The sequence below is a fragment of the Salmo salar genome, chromosome 18, assembly GCF_965601325.2.
Source record: "Salmo salar chromosome 18, fSalSal1, whole genome shotgun sequence".
Taxonomy (NCBI): Eukaryota; Metazoa; Chordata; class Actinopteri; order Salmoniformes; family Salmonidae; genus Salmo; species Salmo salar.
Window position 1 is genome coordinate 76,443,263 of NC_138308.1, and position 22,331 is coordinate 76,465,593.

Below are 22,331 nucleotides of genomic sequence, written 5' to 3' on the forward strand. Positions count from 1 at the left end.
CCTTCTTCCCCTAGTATCCCACCAGGTTGTATAGACCGTATCCACAACCGTCTCTTGGCTAAACGTTGTTCAAGTGGCATTTCTCTCTGATACTCTCTTTGAACTGTTCAAATGCATGTCAACCCGTGAAAGATGAGTAGTTTGATTTGGAGAGGATATATTCATAACCATTCTGCTTTGAGAAGATTGCTTGGCTGAGCCAGTATACACTTAGTACACTCAGACAGACAGACTTTTAATGACTCTGTGACAACCATGACCAAAATCGTATTAAGGTCACAATGGGAAAAGGCGCATTTCATATGAATCAATTATCTTGTTTCTCCTTCCTTTTTTCCTTTAATCTGAGTGCCACTGAACTAAGATATCCTGGGTACGTCGCTAGCAGCCCGACCACGCCATTTCTAGATAAATAATTGCAAACAGCCAGAGTGATTTTACCTTGGGGACGTGCACGGAAGATGACAGGGAACATGCGGAACGTGTAACCACGGAAGTGGCGGTGTATTGCGACAAGGATACCGGGCGCGTCCCACGGCTACTTGCTCGTCCATCTCTTCGCAATCCCGCCATCTCTAAAAGAGCTAATGGTTTTTGCTATAGATCATTACCCTCCCTCGCAACCGCTAGCGATCACTCAATCAAATACAGTAACACCCTTCAGTACTGTTGTGTGGGAGCCAATGATCTGGTAATAGATTAGAAGAGTTCAATGTGAGAGGTTTTGTGTTTACCTAGATTGTTTGTAACCTGTGGCGTGAGATAACGCATGCGTTTGAGGCCACATTGCAGTCGGACTGCACAGAATCACCGATCTAGAAATGCCCTCGCATCCCAAACAACAAATCATTTTCGATGGAGATTCTCCATTGAGCGTGGTTTTTAGTCGACGACTGGATAGAATCTGTGCCCGGAAAACAGACGCTCAATAATCAAGATTAGTCTGCGCCTCGCCTTGATCAAACTAATGCCCTCAAACACGCGGTGTTGTTGGTGTGCTGTTTGCATCCGTTGACCGCTTCAGGCTGTTATCATTGATATACTGTATCTGAAATATGGCTGAATTGATTGTTCCTAACCCTTCCTGAAGATCAATCCCGAACAACTGAAAGGCATCAGAATATCTATGCTGAGCGGCCATATCAGCCGTGCGTGGTCAGACACACAGTATGTCTTTTGAAAACGGAATAAAATATTCTCTCAATCTCTCCTTCTCTCTCAATCTCCCCCCTCCCTTCGCTCATCTCTTCGTCTTCGTCATCATCTTCTTCTTCGTCTCCTCCTTATTTCTTCCTCTGTGCCTCACTTTTTCTTTTTCTGTGGTTCGCTCTCTCCCCATTTCCTTTCCCTCTCACACTGTGCCTCCACCTCTTTCTTCCTCCCCCGTTTCCTTTTCCCCTCGCTGTGCCTCCACCTCTTTCTTCCTCCCCCGTTTCCTTCCCCCCTCTCTGTGCCTCCACCTCTTTCTTCCTCCCCCGTTTCCTTTTCCCCTCGCTGTGCCTCCACCTCTTTCTTCCTCCCCCGTTTCCTTCCCCCCTCTCTGTGCCTCCACCTCTTTCTTCCTCCCCCGTTTCCTTTTCCCCTCGCTGTGCCTCCACCTCTTTCTTCCTCCCCCGTTTCCTTCCCCCCTCTCTGTGCCTCCACCTCTTTCTTCCTCTCCCGTTTCCTTTCCCCCCTCTCTGTGCCTCCACCTCTTTCTTCCTCCCCCGTTTCCTTTTCCCCTCGCTGTGCCTCCACCTCTTTCTTCCTCCCCCGTTTCCTTCCCCCCTCTCTGTGCCTCCACCTCTTTCTTCCTCCCCCGTTTCCTTTCCCCTCGCTGTGCCTCCACCTCTTTCTTCCTCCCCCGTTTCCTTCCCCCCTCTCTGTGCCTCCACCTCTTTCTTCCTCCCCCGTTTCCTTTTCCCCTCTCTGTGCCTCCACCTCTTTCTTCCTCCCCCGTTTCCTTTCCCCCTCTCTGTGCCTCCACCTCTTTCTTCCTCTCCCGTTTCCTTTCCCTCTCTCTGTGCCTTCCTCTCCGTTTTGAGGAGTTGCCTCGTAAGCCCTGGGGTTAATCCGGTTTTATTAGATCCAGGATTAGAGGGGAGCAGTCGCATGGGGGCAGATGCATGTCCTGCCGTTAACCCCACCAGGGAACCAGACTCTTATAGACTAGAACCTTATGGAGTATGGTGGAGTTGCCTCTAGACTCTGATCTTGGGTCAATTTGGCAGTTTCCCCACTAATAGTTAATGTTTGGATTGGGGGGAAAGCTGATCCTGGACCTAGGGGAAACTTCGAAACTGGAGTAGAACCTTATAGGCAGAGACAACAAGGATTTACAGCAAATACATGTCCAGACAATCATGTCATTTTTAAGTACAGCAATTGCTGCAATCACTTTGCTATATACAGTATTGATATTACATTTAGACTTGTTTGCCATTCTTAGATCAGTCAACAAGCCCTTTTAGACCAGCATACACCATCCACAGGCATCTACAACAGGACATGTCCACACAATCATGGATTCCAATTGCTGCAATCAGTTTGCGATAGAGAATTACCGAAGAATAAGGGTCTGCGGCAAGGCTAGTAGCAGTAGGTGGCTGATGTGGCAATACCAATACTGAATAAAGTTTCAATTCAAACCATACAATAATATTACACTTGGTCTCGCTTGACAGTCTTTGACACACATGGCTGGCAAACAAGGCTACATGACACTTTGCTTTAAAGTCCTGCCACCCTTCACCAGAAGACCTTAAATAAGCGATGAGGTTGAGTAGCAACAGAAATCTGTACAAGTTAATGGTACAGAAACATAAACATTGTCGGCTGACTGCCTTCCCTAGCATAAATGGGTACAGGTTTGCACATGCGCTTCCTTCATGTCGTTATGATTGATTGACCAATTACTCTTGTGATGGTTGTCGACATCTTTGCATGTACAAGGGGAATTTGACACGTGAACAAATGATTGAATTTGTGTCTCTTTCCTGATATCACTACAATGGAGATGGCTATATGCTAATCGTTATAGCGTTATCAACCCACAGGTGATAAATCACCAATTATCAATTTCAAAATAGAAGATATGCTGCTGTGGAGTTTCTGTCTTCCAATCTGCACGTGACGCGCTCTTGTTTCCCCCCTCGTGTGACTTCTGAAGGAGTCTATACAGAATGCAACCATATGTTCTACTGTTTTTAATGAACACATCTGGAGTTGACTTCTGATCAAGTTAATTACTGTTCTCTCTCGCTCTCCCCCTATCTTGGAGTTGTCGTCACTTCAAAGCCGCATTCACACAATTCACATGTCTAAAGATATGATTTAATCTCTCTCTTCCCCCACAGGCTGTGTGACAAGCGACACGTTTCTTTCCCAACGCTTTACGATTGAATGTTTTGTTCCAACTACTCCACCACTAAGCAACCTCATCATCCACAATGCTAATGTTCCAATGTGTTTGACCTGCTGAAGTAAACTTGACTCTTTTGCCAGTTATCGCATCATTAATCTATTCTGTATCTCTCTTCTTTTCTCTCCTTCTCATGCCTAAAATAGAAGTGGAACAAAAAGGTAACTAATTGCCCACTCCTTTATTATCGAGACTTCATTGGGGTTCATGCTTTGCTTGGTGATGGGGGTTGCCTTAGCAGCTTTTCTCTTATGTCATCTGCTCTTTATTGACCTTCTAATGTCTGCTAATTCAATGTGTGCCCTAGTAGTGATGGACATGTCGGTAACACGCCATAAGACATTAGTAGGTCATACATGCCTTTCGAAAAGTCTTACTAAGCATTAAAACCGTATCATAATGCGTTTTAAGTGCAGGCTTTAGCATGTTTTGCATGGAAACCAAACTCATTGTCATGATCATCGGATTCATGGAAGAGTGACATGCAATGACGACTATGTGTCCTTTCTTATTAAAAGGTGGGGTCCCACATCAAGTGACGTCATGGGTCATGTAAACAGTAGTCCCGTTTTTGACAATGTACAAAGTGCTAGTGTCAATCTAGACCCAAATACTGCCAACAAAGAAACTTTAGAACACAGAACCTATCATGAAACTCTAAGACATTCACGCGAGGCAAAGGTTATTTCAACAGTACAGACACAGCGCACACATTTTATTGTGTTTAGATTTTGGGGAAATAGCAAATGTCGTGTCAAGTGTTTTAACAGTGCTTTTAGATGGTCAAAATGATGTAAATGCTTGTCATGATTCACCTGAAAATAAAAACAAAGAATAACATCGGAGGTTCGTATGTTGTCAGTAGCATAACTATCTTTCATCTAACTGCAGTAATACACGCCATATCTTTCTTCCACTATATGCATCTATCCAGAACGTTTTCTTTCCCAGGTAATTGAAAGTTATTCTGTTCATGTTTGCCAGCAGCATCATATTAAAGGCGAGAGGTGTGGACGCCAATCAATAGCCTCGCTCAATAAACTGTCAGCATTCCAGATTATATATAGGCCTAACATGATGATGTTATAACCTTCAGGGACTCCCAGTCAGTATGGCAGAATGCACAAAGACACCCACATGTTCAGATATTATTGGAATGCTACCGTGCATGATAAGATAGCCTAATACTGCACCTGGGCCCCAGTGTTGTGCTAGCAGTTGTGTTGTTTTTATGTTTTGGTCCTGGCCCCTTAGACAGTCATGTTTAAAGCTAAGGGTGCACTCATATAAGTAACCTTAAACCCATAGATCAAATATTTACATTTTAGTCATTTAGCAGACGCTCTTATCCAGAGCGACTTACAGTAGGGAATGCATACATTTGATACATTTATTTTTTCTTTTTTTTTTCTTCGTACTGACCCCCCGTGGGAATTCAACCCACAACACCATGCTCTACCAAAAGCGCAGGGTGCGTCCCAAATGAACCCTCTACCCTATATAGTGCTTTACATTTGACCTATAGTCCTTGGTTAAAAGTAGTGCACTAAATAGGGAACAAAGTGCCATTTAGGACGCAGTCCCAATTTCCTTTTAGTAGAGGACTACCTACCGGGCATGCTAGATTCTGAAAGCCTTATTAAGCCATAGAGACCCTCTTAGCATTTTGGTTGTGTGCTAGTTTAGATGTGTGCAATGGGAGGCATCACAGTATGTTATTCACATGCAGGTAGACATGTTTAATCTTAAGAGATGACAAAGCAGTCAGGCTTGTTGTTTTTCTTCTCTGAACACACTGCTTTTACCTCCGTCTGAGTCCCCAGGAAGCACCTGTCATCGGGGGTGTCAGGCTGCTCACTTGTCATAAATAAAGAAGCTTTCGCCCACTTTCCGTTTGTTGCTATTGCTCATGTGCTGCACACCCTGAATCCCAACGAACTTGGGTGGAAATGTTAGGTTGTCTTAATTCTTTGTTGCTTTCGTCTAGCTCTTGACAATAGCACTGCTCTTAGCATCTCATGCTATGGTCAAATCACTATTTTTAAAAGTGTAGACCTACAGTATTTCAAACCTTCCTACCTTCAATCCTACTTCATTATTGAGTTACCTGTACTTTTAAGTTTCTGTGCTAATGTTACTTTTTAAATGGTATAAGAGTCTGTTTTAGGGAGCGTAAGTGAATATACAACATTAGAAAAAGATAATTTTTCAAGAGGCTGTCGATGATCCCGTTTAGATAATTATGAATGTTGTTGTTGTCTCTCGGTCCAAATAAATGACGTGCTTCATATGTTAAATCCGTATGAGTAGGACTTAAATTCAAATGTAATCTTTTTATCAAGACGGCTAACTTGAAATTGACTCAGTCGTCGGTCAAAGTGTAATCCATCTTGAAACAGAATCACCTTCGGCAAGGGATGCTATCGACTCATATGCTGCATTACTTCATAAGATTTCAGTACAAACCAGTTAGGAAATAATTAGTTTAGAATGCAGGGGCATTGTAAATCATGATGCCACAGACTGAAGATATCTCAATAATGGAAGAATATTCTCATGTAGTAATATAGATAGTTATTATTGTGTTCCTGGGCCCCAAATGCCAATAATTATGCTTGAGCTATTTATCAAAATCTTTTAATGTGTTTGTATTAGACATTCCCTATTAGATGTTATTTATTAACCAATGATACAGTAGCACTGAGGAGTTGGCATGGGTGAAACAAGTGTATGGAATGTATTGATGTTTGTATTACATTGATCATGGCACGGATTACATGCCTATTGTAAATATGTGGATAGCTAGCTCGATATGGGTACACGTGCGTGCATGTTCTGAAATTATAATACTCTCATACCTCGTTCATCTTCCCTGTGGCTCAGTTGGTAGAGCATGGTGTTTGCAACGCCAGCATGGTGTGTGCAACGCCAGCGTTGTGGGTTCGATTCCCACGGGGGGCCAGTACCGAAAAAATAAATAAATAAAAATGCATGAAATGAAATGTATGCATTCACTACTGTAAGTCGCTCTAGATAAGAGCGTCTGCTAAAATGACAAAAACATTATTTTTTTATATTTAAGCAACATTGACAACAATTTTTTCTGTTCTATTTGTTATATAGCCTACATAAATTAACTATTAAAGAACTAATGCATTGTAAACATTATCCTCATCAGGTGAAAGCAATGACTTCCTTTTACACTAGCCTTCTTTTGTCCTTTCTCCTTCTAGTTGCAGTAGTCCAATAATGAAGTCTAATTCATGCCAAAGTAACTCTCTGCGTTTGTCTTTCCTCCATTTTGGCTCCTCAGTATTCCTGTGCCCCGGCTTGCTGCGAGGGGTGTACCAGAGCGAACACCTCTTTGAGTCAGACCACCAATCCGGTGCCTGGTGTAAAGACCCCCTCCAGGCCTCCGACAAGATCTACTACATGCCCTGGACGCCATACCGCACGGACACGCTGACCGAGTACTCCTCCAAAGAGGACTTCATCGCCGGGCGACCCACGACCACGTACAAGCTGCCGCACCGCGTCGACGGCACAGGCTTCGTAGTGTACGATGGCGCTCTGTTCTTCAACAAGGAGCGCACGCGCAACATCGTCAAGTTCGACCTGCGCACGCGCATCAAGAGTGGCGAGGCCATCATTGGCAGCGCCAACTACCACGACACCTCGCCATACCGCTGGGGCGGCAAGTCGGACATTGACCTCGCCGTGGACGAGAACGGCCTGTGGGTCATCTACGCCACGGAGCAGAACAACGGGCGCATCGTCATCAGCCAACTGAACCCATATACTCTCCGCGTAGAAGGAACCTGGGATACCGCCTACGACAAGCGTTCGGCATCCAACGCCTTCATGATCTGCGGGATTCTGTACGTGGTGAAATCGGTCTACGAAGACGACGACAACGAGGCGACAGGGAACAAGATCGACTATATCTACAACACAGAGCTAAGTAAAGATGGCTTCCTGGACATCCCCTTCCCCAACTCATACCAGTACATCGCTGCCGTGGATTACAACCCGCGGGACAACCTGCTGTACGTGTGGAACAATTACCATGTGGTCAAGTACTCACTGGACTTTGGCGCCTTGGACAGTAAACCGGGTAGGACAGATTTTATTCTCTTTTCTCTGTTCTGTTTCATGTCTGTCACTAGCTTGTTGGTAATTCAGTTATTTCAACTAACTGTCTACTAATCCTAGCTCTAACCTTAACCCAACCCTAACCTTAACCCAACCCTAAACGTAACCCTAACCTTGACCGTTATTCTAGCGTAACCTTAGCAAACAGTTACTTATCAACAGATAGTTTGTTGACAGTCCATCTGTAAATGCTCTACAGATGGTCATACTATCTGGACTATCCCCCCAAAAAGTGTACCCTGTTATGGGTATAAATGGTAGACGTTATGAGTGTCGGCAGGCGTTTTGATAGCAGGAGAAGTGAAGAGGTTGTTGCCGAGGAGAAAGTGTGTAAATGGATGTATGGTTTGTTGTCATGAAAATGTTCTCAAAGAGCACACTAATCCTTTGCTTTTATTCAGTAAAACACTGTTAAACATGTATTCATTTCATCACATTTCAGTGTTGCAATATATCTTAACATTTGGCATAATTTTCACATTATGGCCTATGAGCCCACCAATTAGTGTCAAGCAAGTTTTTATTAGTTCTATGTACAGGATACACACCGTTCAACGAAATGCGAACCTGCAAGTAACTTGAAACTTTTTCATAGATTGTTTGACACTATAATTGAGGGGCTTTTTTAATTGGAGAGTAAAGAGCAGAGTAAATAAAGAGGAAGTATATGTATCGTTTTACGTTGGAATTTAGCACCATCGAGAGTGTGTGGGTTGGTGATAATTAGCTATGCAATATGATGCCTCAATGTGTCATCTTCCTTTTTAATTAAACCCTTCAAATGAGAGAAAAACCAAGTAGACAACCTCACACCAGCTGTGGGAAAATGTAATAACTGCAGTAGCATTGTTGTTTTACGAGACATTTCAACTATTGTCGGGTCAGTGGAGAAAAAAAGGGTTTGCGTTTAAAAATAGAATAACAAAAAATTGTTTGCTTTCACGTGATTGGGTTGTTATTTTTTTCTCAAGGGGATCGTATTTCAGGGCAGTTGTTGTCCCTAGTTTCTGCTCTATGTTAGATATTACATTATTTTGTATATAATTCTATGACAAAAGTTGTGAATAGAACTAAATGCGTTATTTGCCTTTTCAGTCTGCTCTCAGTCGGTGTGAGTACTGTACCAGTCATCTTTGTAAAGACAGATTTATTTAAACAAAAATCATTATTTCACCTTTATTTAACCAGTTGAGAACTTGTTCTCAAGTGGCTTATTTACAACTGCGACCTGGCCAGATGACTGCTCTAATTTAAACTTGCCATAACTCTTTTTACAAAAGCTACATTTATTCCCTACGATATTTGTTCTTTAAAAGTAGTAGTCAAGCGTACCCAAAATAATTTTGGCACGCTAAGATAATTATTTGCACTGGCTCATCAACAGCCTAGTTTAAAATGTCACAAGTGAAAATTTCTGCTTTTACCTGCTGTTTTTCATTTAAGTTACTTTTTTCTCTCTCTGAATCTCAGCTGAAATGCATATCCACCAGGCCTCGAGTCTGTAACGTCGAAGCCAGTAGCTATTCTTAGAGGTGGAATATCAGAAGAGTTCTGTTATCTGATTGCGCTAATGCCTGACCCTCCACTTCCCACAAGCATAGGGGCTACACGTAATTGATTCCCTGTTGTCGCTTAAGCAAAAACAAAACTTGTAAGGTGCGTGCCTTATTAAATGATGATGTATCAAACAATGCTTTTACATGCATTTGGGAGGCAGACTGCAGAAAATTATCTAGCGACGCTCTGCCAACTTTTGCTGTCTTGCTCTCTCACTCTCTCTCTCTCTCTCTCTCTCTCTCTCTCTCACTTTCTCGCTCACTTTCTCGCTCAATTTCAATTCAATTCAAGGGCTTTATTGGCATGGGAAACATATGTTAACATTGCCAAAGCAAGTGAAATAGATAATAAACAAAAGTGAAATAAGCAATAAACAAAATGAGCAGTAAACATTAGTCCCAGAAGTTCCAAAAGAATAAAGCCATTTAAAATGTCATATTATGTCTATATACAGTGTTGTAGCGATGTGCAAATAGTTAAAGTAAAAAAGGGAAAATAAATAAACAGAAATATGGGTTGTATTTACAATGGTGTTTGTTCTTCACTGGTTGCCATTTTCTTGTGGCAACAGGTCACAAATCTTGCCGCTATGATCTCTCTCGCTCTCTCTCTCTCTCTCTTGCTCTCTGTCTGTCTGTCTCTCTCTTGCTCTCTCTCTCTCTCTCTCTCTCTCCAGCTCTGTCTCTCTCTCTCTCCAGCTCTGTCTCGCGCTCTCTCCAGCTCTGTCTCGCGCTCTCTCCGAGCTCTATCTCACGCTCTGTCTGGCTCGTTCGCTCTCTCTGTCTGGCTCGTTCGCTCTCTCTGTCTGGCTCGTCCACTCGTTCGCTCCCTCTGTCTGGCTCGTTCGCTCGCTCTGTCTGGCTCGTTCGCTCGCTCTCTGTCTGGCTCGCTCTCTGTCTGGCTCGCTCGCTCTCTGTCTGGCTCGCTCGCTCTCTCTGTCTGGCTCGCTCGCTCTGTCTGGTTCGTTCGCTCGCTCTGTCTGGCTCACTCTGTCTGTCGCGCTCTGTCTGGCTCGCTCGCTCTGTCTGTATGTCTGGCTCGCTCACTCTGTCTGGGTTTCCCGCTCTGTCTGTCTGGGTTGCCCGCTCTGTCTGTCTGGGTTGCCCGCTCGCTCTGTCTGTCTGAGTCGCCCGCTCGCTCTGTCTGTCTGGGTCGCCCGCTCGCTCTGTCTGTCTGGGTCGCCCGCTCGCTCTGTCTGTCTGGGTCGCCCGCTCGCTCTGTCTGTCTGGGTCGCCCGCTCGCTCTGTCTGTCTGGGTCGCCCGCTCGCTCTGGCTGGCTCGCTCTGTCTGTCGGGCTCTCTCGCGCTCTGTCTGTTGCGCTCTCTCGCGCTCTGTCTGTTGCGCTCTCTCGCGCTCTGTCTGTCGGGCGCTCTCTCTCTCTCGCTCTGTCTGTCTCGCTCTTTCGCGCTCTGTCTGCTGTCGCGCTCTCTCGCGCTCTGTCTGCTGTCGCGCTCGCTCTGTCTGGCTCGCTCTGGCTGGCTGGCTCTGTCTGTCTGTCTGTCTGTCTGGCTGGCTCTGTCTCTGTCTGGCTGGCTCTGTCTGTCTGGCTCTGTCTGTCTGGCTCGCTCTGTCTCTCTCTCGCGCTCTGTCTGCTGTCGCGCTCGCTCTGTCTGGCTCGCTCTGGCTGGCTGGCTCTGTCTGTCTGTCTGTCTGGCTGTCTCTGTCTCTGTCTGGCTGGCTCTGTCTGTCTGGCTCGCTCTGTGTCTGTCTGTCTGTCTGGCTCGCTCGCTCTGTCTGGCTCGCTCGCTCTGTCTGGCTCACTCGCTCTGTCTGGCTCGCTCTGTCTGGCTCGCTCTGTCTGGCTCGCTCGCTCTGTCTGGCTCGCTCTGTCTGGCTCGCTCGCTCTGTCTGCTCGCTCGCTCTGTCTGGCTCGCTCGCTCGCTCTGTCTGGCTCGCTCGCTCTGTCTGGCTCGCTCGCTCGCTCTGTCGGGCTGGCTCGCTCGCTCGCTCTGTCGGGCTGGCTCGCTCGCTCGCTCTGTCTGGCTGGCTCGCTCGCTCGCTCTGTCTGGCTGGCTGGCTCGCTCTGTCTGTCTGGCTCGCTCTGTCTGTCTGGTTGTCTCGCTCTGTCTGGCTCGTTTGCTCTCTCTGTCTGGCTTGTTTGCTCTCTCTGTCTGGCTTGGCTCGCTCGCTCACTCTGTCTGGCTCGCTCGCTCTGTCTGGCTCGCTCGCTCTGTCTGGCTCGCTCGCTCTGTCTGGCTCGCTCGCTCTATCTGGCTCGCTCTGTCTGGCTCGCTCGCTCGCTCTGTCTGGCTCGCTCTGTCTGTCTGTCTGTCTGGCTCGCTCTGTCTGTCTGTCTGGCTCGCTCTCTGTCTGGCTCGCTCTCTGTCTGTCTGGCTCGCTCTGTCTGTCTGTCTGTCCTGTCTGTCTGGCTCGCTCTGTCTGTCTGGCTCGCTCTGTCTGTCTGGCTCGCTCTGTCTGGCTCGTTCGCTCTCTCTGTCTGGGGCTCGTTCGCTCTGTCCAGCTCGTTCGCTCTGTCCGGCTCGTTCGCTCTGTCTGGCTCGTTCGCTCTGTCTGTCTGGCTCGCTCTGTCTGTCTGGCTCGCTCTGTCTGTCTGGCTCGCTCTGTCTGTCTGGCTCGCTCTGTCTGTCTGGCTCGCTCTGTCTGTCTGGCTCGCTCTGTCTGTCTGGCTCTTTCGCTCTGTCTGTCTCGCGCTCGCTCTGTCTGTCTGCTCTGTCTGTCTCGCTCTGTCTCGCTCTGTCTGTCTGGCTCGCTCTGTCTGTCTGGCTCGCTCTGTCTGTCTGTCTGGCTCACTCTGTCTGTCTGTCTGGCTTGCTCTGTCTGTCTGTCTGGCTCACTCACTCTGTCTGTCTGTCTGGCTCGCTCTGTCTGTCTGGCTCGCCGTCTGTCTGTCTGTCTGGCTCGCTCTGTCTGGCTCTCTCGCTCGCTCTGTCTGTCTCGTGCGCGCTCGCTCTTTCTGTCTCGCTCTGTCTGTCTCGCTCTGTCTGTCTTGCTCTGTCTGTCTGGTTCGCTCTGTCTGGTTCGCTCTGTCTGGCTCGCTCTCTGCTCTGTCTGGCTGGCTCGCTCACTCTGTCTGGCTCGCCCGCTCTGGCTTGCCTGCTCTTTCTGACTCGCTCGCTCTCTCTGTCTGGCTCTTTCTGTCTGGCTCTCTCGCTTGCTCTGGTTCGCTCTGTCTGGCTCTCTCGCTTGCTCTGGTTCGCTCTGTCTGGCTCTCTCGCGCTCGCTCTGTCTGGCTCTCTCGCGCTCGCTCTGTCTGGCTCTCTCGCGCTCGCTCTGTCTGGCTCTCTCGCGCTCGCTCTGTCTGGCTCTCTCGCGCTCGCGCTCTGTCTGGCTCGCGCTCTGTCTGTCTGGCTCTCGCACTCGCTCTGTCTGTCTGGCTCTCGCACTCGCTCTGTCTGGTCTCTCGCGCTCGCGCTCTGTCTGGCTCTCTCGCGCTCGGGGTCTGTCTGGCTCTCTCGCGCTCGCGCTCTGTCTGGCTCTCTCGCGCTCGCGCTCTGTCTGGCTCTCTCGCGCTCGCTCTGTCTGGCTCTCTCGCGCTCGCTCTGTCTGGCTCTCTCGCGCTCGCGCTCTGTCTGTCTGGCTCGCGCTCTGTCTGTCTGGCTCTCGCACTCGCTCTGTCTGGCTCTCGCATTTGCTCTGTCTGGCTCTCTCGCGCTCGCTCTCTGTCTGGCTCTCTCGCGCTCGCGCTCTGTCTGGCTCTCTCGCGCTCGCGCTCTGTCTGGCTCTCTCGCGCTCTGTCTGGCTCTCTCGCGCTCGCGCTCTGTCTGGCTCTCTCGCGCTCGCGCTCTGTCTGGCTCTCTCGCTTGCTCTGTCTGGCTCTCTCGCACTCGCTCTGTCTGGCTCTCTCGCACTCGCTCTGTCTGGCTCTCTCGCACTCGCTCTATCTGGCTCTCTCGCACTCGCTCTGTCTGGCTCACTCGCTCTGTCTGGCTCGCTCTGTCTGGCTCACTCGCTCTGTCTGGCTCGCTCTGTCTGGCTCACTCGGTCTGTCTGGCTCGCTCTGTCTGGCTCACTCGGTCTGTCTGGCTCGCTCTGTCTGGCTCACTTGGTCTGTCTGTCTGTCTGGCTCGCTCTGTCTGTCTGGCTCGCTCTGTCTGTCTGGCTCGCTCTGTCTTGCTTGCTCGCTCTGTCTGGCTCGCTCTCTGCTCTGTCTGGCTCGCCCGCTCTGTTTGACTCGCTCGCTCTTTCTGTCTGGCTCTTTCTGTCTGGCTCTCTCGCTTGCCGTCTGTCTGGCTCGCTCTGTCTGTCTGGCTCGCTCTGTCTGTCTGTCTGTCTGGCTCGCTCTGTCTGTCTGTCTGTCTGTCTGGCTCGCTCTGTCTGTCTGGCTCGCTCGCTCTGTCTGGCTCGCTCGCTCTGTCTGGCTCGCTCGCTCGCTCTGTCTGGCTCGCTCTGTCTGGCTCGCTCGCTCTGTCTGGCTCGCTCGCTCTGTCTGGCTCGCTCGCTCTGTCTGGCTCGCTCGCTCTGTCTGGCTCTCTCTGTCTGTATATCTGGGTCGCCCGCTCGCTCCGTCTGGGTCGCCCGCTCGCTCCGTCTGGGTCGCCCGCTCCCTCTTTCTGTCTGGCTTGCTTGCTCATGCTGGCTCACTCGCTCTGGCTGTCTCGCTCTCTCGCGCTCTGTCTGCTGTCTCGCTCTCTCGCGCTCTGTCTGCTGTCTCGCTCTCTCGCGCTCTGTCTGCTGTCTCGCTCTCTCGCGCTCTGTCTGCTGTCTCGCGCTCTGTCTGCTGTCTCGCGCTCTGTCTGCTCTCTCGCGCTCTGTCTGTCGCACTCTCTCGTACTCTGTCTGTCGCGCCCCTCTGTCTGTCGGGCTCTCTCGCCCTCACGCTCTGTCTCGCTCTCTCTCAAGCTCTGTCTCTCTGGCTGTGTCGCTCTCTGTGTCGCTCTCTCTTGCTTTCTCTCAATTCAATTTAAGGGCTTTATTGGCATGGGAAACAGGTTTACATTGCCAAAGCAAGTGAAATAAATAACAACAAAAAATAACAGTAAACATTACACTCCAAAAGAATAAAGACATTTCAAATGTCATTATGTCTATATACAGTGTTGTAAGGTTAAAGTACAAAAGGGAAAATAAATAAACATAAATATAGCTTATATTTCAATGTTCTTCACTGGTGGCTTTTTTCTTGTGGCAACAGGTCACAAATCTTGCTGCTGTGATGGCACACTGTGGAATTTCACCCAATAGATATGGGAGTTTATCAAAATTGGATTTGTTTTTCTAATTGTGGGTCTGTGTAATCTGAGGGAAATATGTGTCTCTAATAATTGTGGGTCAGTCACAGTGGTCAGGTATTCTGCCACTGTGTACTCTCTGTTTAGGGCCAAATAGCATTCTATGTTTGCTCTGTTTTTTTGTAAGTCTTTCCAATGTGTCAAGTAATTATCTTTTTGTTTTGTCATGATTTGGTTGGGTTTAATTGTGTTGCTGTCCTGGAGCTCTGTGGGGTCTGTTTGTGAACAGAGCCCCAGGGCCAGCTTGCTTAGGGGACTCTTCTCCAGGTTTATCTCTCTGTAGGTGATGGCTTTGTTATGGAAGGTTTGAGAATCACTTCCTTTTAGGTGGTTGTAGAATTTAATGTCTCTTTTCTGGATTTTGATAATTAGTGGGTATCGGCCTAATTCTGCTCTGCATTATTTGGTGTTTTACGTTGTACACGAAGGATATTTGAGCAGAATTCTGCATGCAGTCTTTCAATTTGGTGTTTGTCCCATTTTGTGAATTCTTGGTTGGTGAGCGGACCCCATAAAGCGCAATGAGTTCTTTAGCTGATTAAAGTATTTTTAGCCAGATCTTAATTGGTATGTCAAATTTTGTTTCTGTCTCGCGCAAGAGTTTTCCTGTGTCTACCCTTCTCAATGGCAAGGCTGTGCTCACTGAGCCTGTACTTTTTCAAGGTTTTCCTAAGGTTTTGATCAGTAACCGTCGTCAAATAGTTTGCCACGGTGTACTTCTGATTTAGGGCCAGATAGCACTGTGTTTTGCTTGTGCTTTTTTCCCCGAATAAGTAATGTAGTTTTGTTTTGACTGTGTTCATTTTTAGTTTATTCTGATTGATTGGATGTTCTGGTCCTGAGGCTTCAGTGTGATAGTAGAACAGGTTTGTGAAGTCAGCCCCAGTCTCTCGCTCTCTATCTCTGTTTCTCGCTCTGTTTCTCGCTCTCTCTCTGTCTCTCGCTCTCTGTCTCTCTCGCTCTGTCTCTCTCGCGCTCTGCCTCTCACACTCTGCCTCTGTCTCTCTCGCTCGCTCTTTTGCATTCTCGCTCTCTCGCTAATGAACCTTTCCTTCTCTGGGAGAACCAGTTCAGTATCCCTTGGTGCGGAATGGGCTGACCTCCAAGCAGGCGAGCCAGGAGGCGAGAGAGATTGAGAGACAGACACAGTAGATGGATGCAGTAAACTGATAGATGAAGTAGATAGTGTCCGAGGCAAACAGCGCCAGATAAACAGACCGATCAGGAGTGAATGATTGACTTGATTGGTCGATCGATGGATTGACGTGTACTGTTTGGGTTCGGATGTTACTTTTTTTAGATGGGTAGATTGCATGTCTCATTTCATTAAGGATTAGGCAAGAAACGTGTTCCTCAAAGGGATCGGAGTAGATATGGGTTAGCTATCATTCTAGTTTCGCTACTGTATAAGGAAGGGATTCAGTTGATTTGCTGTAGAACCTACAGGACTGTGACCTTCCATGAAATGCCTTGGCTACAGCTGTTGCTCAACATCGTTGATGTAGCTCATACTGTATCTCCACTAGTCAACCTCACCTGGATCTTACTGCAGCGAACCAAGACACAATTATCAAAGGCATACGTATGGAGGTGAAATACACAGGTTATGGTCTTTCCCTGACCAGACCACTCATGAAGGGGTTAAAGCTAAAGGAAGGGGGGTAGTTTAGTAAGATTTCCGCCACAGAGGCTTGATACCACCTGTGGCCCCACCTCCCCCACCCCCATAGGCACGCAAGCTGCTATGGCAATGGAGCATGGGAAATGGGCAATGGAGCACGGGAGTCATGTCCATGCCCACAGCTGGGTCTTGGCTCAGCACGCCATGCCACGTGACTATGGGCACAGGGGTTTTGCATGGGATTCTGGGAATGTATTTTTGGAATGGTGTGGTTTTTCCTTTTGTGGTGGGTTTGAATTATGGAGGTGGTTCGGTGCATCGTCTTATCATGCTGAACGGTGATGCATTTGTTTCTGATTGGCTGATGTATGAAAACTACATAAGATGATGAAAGAGCTGTGGATACCGTATGCAGTGGCGGTTCTAGCTTGTATGTGTCCCTGGCGCGAGGCCCCCCCCCCCCCCCCCCTCCCTCCCCCTTCAGCGCATTTGGAACAACTCAGACATTTGGAACAACACAAACAAATAATCATAACATTTAAAACTATATAACTATAAAAATGTATACAAAAATGACTCATAAATATCAAAAAGAACTAACAAAGACAAATGGAAACAAATTTGTGTTGATTTGTCACTCGAGCATCAATACATTACCCATCCCCCAACACTGTCAACCAAGAGTCAAGACTAAACCAATTCACCTTGGTGGTGTGCAGACTGTTTTTTTAAATTCTTAACAGTTTTGCACAAACCAGAAAAAAATGCAACGATGTGTCTGTGAAACTATATATTCACAGTATTATGAATGAATTGTGGTTTATTTGGTAGCATTTCGTAGTGTGACTGATTTTACTAATCGCAATAGTACTGTAATCCCCTGACAATATTCCCCCGCTCCCCCTACCTCGGGCTTCCAGTGGGGAGACCTGAGGTCAGCCTACCACCACCCCCCTCCCCATCTCGTACTTCTGAGTGGGAGACCTTCCCAGATAGTAGCCTGCCTAGCTCACAAACTAGAATCAGGGCGCCCACGCCGACACGGTTAAATGACCCACAGTCCCACACGGTGACATGATATCATTGACGTGACGTGCAAATGAGCGATAGAAAACCGATCGTGCAAATGACACCATTCCAAATCTTTGGGTGCGGGCGCCACATACCGCCCTGGGTAGTTGCCCATGTCGCCTATACCTAAATCCACCACTGACTGTATGTATAGTATGTTTTATGACTGATGTTTATTCCATCTAATGTTGTGGAAATAGTCCAAATATATTGCAGAAATGTTGCAGCCAGACTTATCTCATCATGTTCCTTATACTTGAGAACGAAACGGTACAAATTGAAAATAATCAATGCTTAGGGGACATCCATTTGTATGTCTGTAGGCAAGGCAGTGGGACAATTGTCAACAATTCTTTTACAAGAGCATAATTGCCCTTATGGAGCAGATGCTTCAATCTCTCAAGAGAACAAATCGAGGATAGAGGACAACTCCATTCAAAGCATGTTTCTATGACAACACTTATCGATAATTGTATTTACTGAATTTGATTGAAAAAAAAGGAAATACAGGTTTTCCAAGCAGACAGCATTAAAAGACCACGTCTCCTTGTCCTCTCCTGGCATATTCTTTCCATCAAATTCAATAGTGTGCGAGCGCAAATACAATTAATTGAAACGGTCTTCTTTACAAAGTGGCAGGGGAAAAAATGAGGAAATCAAAAAGTGGAATAAAGAGGAAGGCCTCTCATTCTGACAGGATATTTGTAAGCCCACTTCACCAAAGCTGAATACAAATCTGAGACAAAATAGCCGGAGAAAAAGCAGCCCCGGAATGATCAATATACTGTGACATGGGAACACTTCAAATTGTATTGGTCACATACACATGGTTAGCAGATTGTCACGTCCTGACCAGCAGATGGAGCTATTGTTTTAGTTTTGGGGTCAGGACGTGGCAGTTTTGTGTATGGGGAATGTTTGTATTGTTGATTGGGACTTCCAATTGAAGGCAGGTGTGTATAGTTGCCTTTGATTGGAAGTCCTATATAGGTGTGTGTGTTTTTCTTTGGGGTTGTGGGTGGTTGTTTTGCACTGCGTTTTTTTTTTTTTTTTTAGCCTGCAAACTGTTGCTGCTGTCGTGTTTATTGTTTCCTGTGGATGCTTTACTCCTTTTGTTGGGTAATTAAAGATGAGTATTCACATACCTGCTGCGCCTTGGTTCATTTCTGAAGACAGCCGTTACACAGATGTTAATGTGAGTGTGGCGTAATGCTTGTGCTTATAGTTCCAACAGTGCAGTAATATCTAACAAGTAATCTAACAATTCCCCAACAACTACCTAATACACACAGATCTAACAAGTAATCTAACCATTCCCCAACAACTACCTAATACACACAGATCTAACAAGTAATCTAACAATTCCCCAACAACTACCGAATACACACAGATCTAACAAGTAGTCTAACAATTCCCCAACAACTACCGAATACACACAAATATGTGGGGTGAATGAGAATATGTACATATAAATATATGGATGAGCGATGGCCTTGCGGCATAGGCAAGGTGCAGTAGATGGTATAAAATACATGTGATATGAGTAATGTAAGATATGCAAACATTATTTAAAGTGGCATTGTTTAATGTGACTAAGGATCCATTTATTAAAGTGTCCAGTGATCGGGTCTCAATGTGGGCAGCAGCCTCTCTGAGTTAGTGATTGCTGTTTAGCAGTCTGATGGCCTTGAGATAAAAGCTGTTTTTCAGTCTCTCAGTCCCAGCTTTGATGCACCTGTACTGACCTCATCTTCTGGATGGTAGCGGGGTGAACAGGCAGTGGCTCAGGTGGTTGTTGTCCTTGATGATCTTTTTGGCCTTCCTGTGACATCGGGTGCTGTAGGTGTCATGGAGGGCAGGTAATTTTCCCCCGGTGATGCGTTGTGCAGACCGCACCACCCTCTGGAGAGCCTTGCGTTTGAGGGCGGTGCAGTTGCTGTACCAGGCTGTGTTACAGCCCGACAGGATGCTCTCGATTGTGCATTTGTAAAAGTTTGTCAGGGTTTTGGGTGACAAGCCATATTTCTTCAGCCTCCTGAGGTTGAAGAGATGCTGTTGCACCTTCTTCACCACACTGTCGGTGTGGGTGGACCATTTAGTTTGTCTGTGATGTGTACGCCCAGGAATTTAAAACTTTCCACCTTCTCCACTGCTAACTTTTCGATGTGGATAGGGGGGTGCTCCCTGGATGGGGGGGGTGCTGTTTCCTAAAGTCCACGATCATCTCTTTTGTTTTGTTGATGCTAAGTGAGAGGTTGTTTTCCTGACACCACAATCTGAGTGCCTTCACCTCCTCCCTGTAGGCTGTCTCGTCATTGTTGGTGATCAAGCCCACTACTGTTGTGTCGTCTGCAAACTTGAGGATTGAGTTGGAGGCGTGCATGGCCATGCAGTCGTGGGTGAACAGGGAATACAGCAGAGGGCAGAGCACGCACCCTTGTGGGGCCCCAGTGTTGAGGGTCAGTGAAGTGGAGATGTTGTTTCCTACTTTCACCACCTGGGGGCGGCCCGTCAAAGTCCAAGGCCCAGTTGCACAGGGAGGGGTTGAGACCCAGGGCCTCCAGCTTGATGACGAGCATGGAGGGTACTATGGTGTTGAAAGCTGAGCTGTAGTCAATGAACAGAATTCTTACATAGGTATTCTTTTTGCCCAGATGGGATAGGGCAGTGTGCAGTGCGATGGCGATTGCATCATCTGTGGACCTGTTGGGGCGGTATGCAAACTGAAGTGGATCTAGGGTGGTCGGTAAGGTGGCGGTGATATGATCCTTGACTAGCCTCTCAAAGCACTTCATCATGATGACAGAAGTGAGTGCTACGGGGCGGTAGTCATTTAGTTCAGTTATCTTTGCCTTTTTGGGTACAGTTATCTTTGCCTTCTTGGGTACAGGAACAATGGTAGCAATCTTGAAGCATCTGGGGACAACAGACTGGGATAGGGAGCAATTAAATATGTCCGTAAACACACCAGCCAGCTGGTCTGCGCATGCTCTGAGGACGCGGCTAGGGATGCCGTCTGGGCCAGCAGCAAAGCGAGGGTTAACATGTTTAAATGTTTTACTCACGTTAGCCACTGAGAAGGAGAGGGATGGGGCGCAGACTGTGTTAGCGAGCTGCGGCGGTGGCACTGTATTACTCTAAAAGCGGGAAAAGGTGTTTAGTTTGTCTGTAAGCGTGATGTTGGTTGCCGTGACATGGCTGTTTTTGTTTTGTAGTCCGTGATTTCCTGTAGACCCTGCCACATACGTCTCGTGTCTGAGCCGTTGAATTGCGACTCCACGTTGTCCCTGTACCGGCATTTCACTTGTTTGATTGCCTTGCGGTGGGAATAACTACACTCTTTATATTCAGCCATATCGCCAGACCTCTCTCCATGGTTAAATGCGGTGGATCGTGCTTTCAGTTTTTTGCGAATGCCGCCATCCATCCACGGTTTCTTGTTAGGGTAGGTTTTAATAGTCAGTGGTTAACGACATCTCCAATGCACTTATTTATAAATGCACTCACCGAGTCAGTGTATAGATCAATGTTGTTCTCTGAGCCTGACTGGAACATATTCCAGTCCGCGTGATCAAAACAATCTTGGAGCGTGCCTTCCAATTGGTCAGTCCAGCGTTGAATTGTTCTCATCACTAGTACATCCTGTTTGAGTTTCTGCCTATAAGCCGGGATGAGCAAGATGGTGTCGTGGTTGGATTTGCCGAAGAGACGGCGGGGAGGGCTTTGTATGCATCGCGGAAGTTAGAGTAGCAGTGGTCCAGAGTATTAGCCCTACGAGTCGTGCAAGCAATATGCTGATAAAATTTAGGTAACATCGATCTCAAATTTGCTTTGTTAAAATCCCCAGCTTCAATAAATGCAGCCTCCGGGTATATAGTTTCCAGTTTACGTGGAGTCGAGTGAAGTTCTTTGAGGGTCGTCTTGGTGTTTGCTTGAGGGGGGAGGGGTGTCCACAGCTGTGACTATAATTGACGAGAATTCTCTTGGTAGGTAGAATGGCCGGCATTTGATTGTAAGGAATTCTAGGTCAGGTGAGCAGAAGGCGTGAGTTCCTGTTTGTTGTTATTTTTATTTATTTATTTCACCTTTATTTAATCAGGTAGGCAAGTTGAGATCGCACCATGAGTTGTTAATCATAAAGCATACACCCCCGCCCTTCCTCTTCCCAGAGAGGTGTTTATCTCTGTCAGCGCGATGCTTGGAGAAGCCTGGTGGCTGGACCGATTCCGACAACATATCCTGAGAGAGCCATATTTCTGTGAAACAGAGAATGTTAGTCTCTGATTTCTCTCTGGAAGGCAACCCCTGCTCGAATTTCATCTACCTTGTTGTCAAGAGACTGGACATTGGCGAGTAGTATCATCGGGAGTAGTGAGCGATGTGCCCGTTTACGAAGCCTGACCAGAAGACCGCTCCGTCTGCCCCTTCTGCATCGCCGTTGTTTTCGGTCAGCTGCTGGGATTAGATCCATTGTCCTGGGTGGTGGTCCGAAGAGAGGATCTGCTTCGAGAAAGTCGTATTCCTGGTCGTAATGTTAGTAAGTTGACGTTGCTCTTATATCCAAAAGTTCTTCCAGGCTGTATGTAATAAGACTTAAGATTTCCTGGGGTAACAATGTAAGAAATAATACATAAAAAAACTAAATACTGCACAGTTTCCTAAGAACGCGAAGCGACCATCTCTGTCGGTGCCATACTGCTGCTAAAATGTTTGTGTGAATTTCCATGGATATGTAGTCCATTATGCATAGGTTTGAAATAGCGGACATGGGACTAGATGTTAACATACATATTTGAATATCTAATGATCACAGAAGAGGAATAGAAACCAAGATGGAGTCAGTGTGGGTTCAGCTGGACGTTCAGGCTGACCTTACTAATACTAATTTCTGCCACAGTGAGCGGGGGAGGAAGAAAGTCCCCAAGGCTACTTAGTGCAGGCAGTCACTTGAGAGAATTTGCCCTGCCTCAGACACCTGCCACTGGTGCCTGCTGCCTGCCTGGTGTATGTGGGTGGCAGGGGGGAAAGAGTCTGTGCTGTGTGCATGTATGAGAGAGAGCTCATAGCTGTCTTACAAGAGGCATGTATAGGTCTAAAACGGGCCTTTCATCATGATTTTCTCAGAAATGGTTTGTGATACGAATGTAAAAAAGCATTTCAAATGTGCTTCCTCCCAGTGAAGTTTCTATGTGAAACATTTCCAGAACAATCTGAGATAGCAAAAATATTTTTTGCTGGCATGGAATCGTCCATATTTATCAAGGTGTTTTTTTTTAAAGGAGGACTTGTTTAATTAGGACATTTTAGAAAGAGAACACCACGTGTACATTTAACCATTTAT

The 22,331-nt window shown here is 47.1% G+C and overlaps 1 protein-coding gene across 12 annotated transcripts in view; it reads left to right on the forward strand.

Moving 5' to 3' along the window:
- The window catches only part of LOC106577626 (adhesion G protein-coupled receptor L3), a 360,961-nt gene that overhangs the window by 181,895 nt on the left and 156,735 nt on the right, over window positions 1-22,331 (forward strand). For all 12 annotated transcript variants that reach the window (XM_082965148.1, XM_082965150.1, XM_082965143.1 and 9 more), the window contains one exon: window positions 6,714-7,514. In XM_082965148.1, the coding sequence (XP_082821274.1) occupies window positions 6,714-7,514 (801 nt within the window). The remainder of the gene's footprint in view (window positions 1-6,713; window positions 7,515-22,331) is intronic.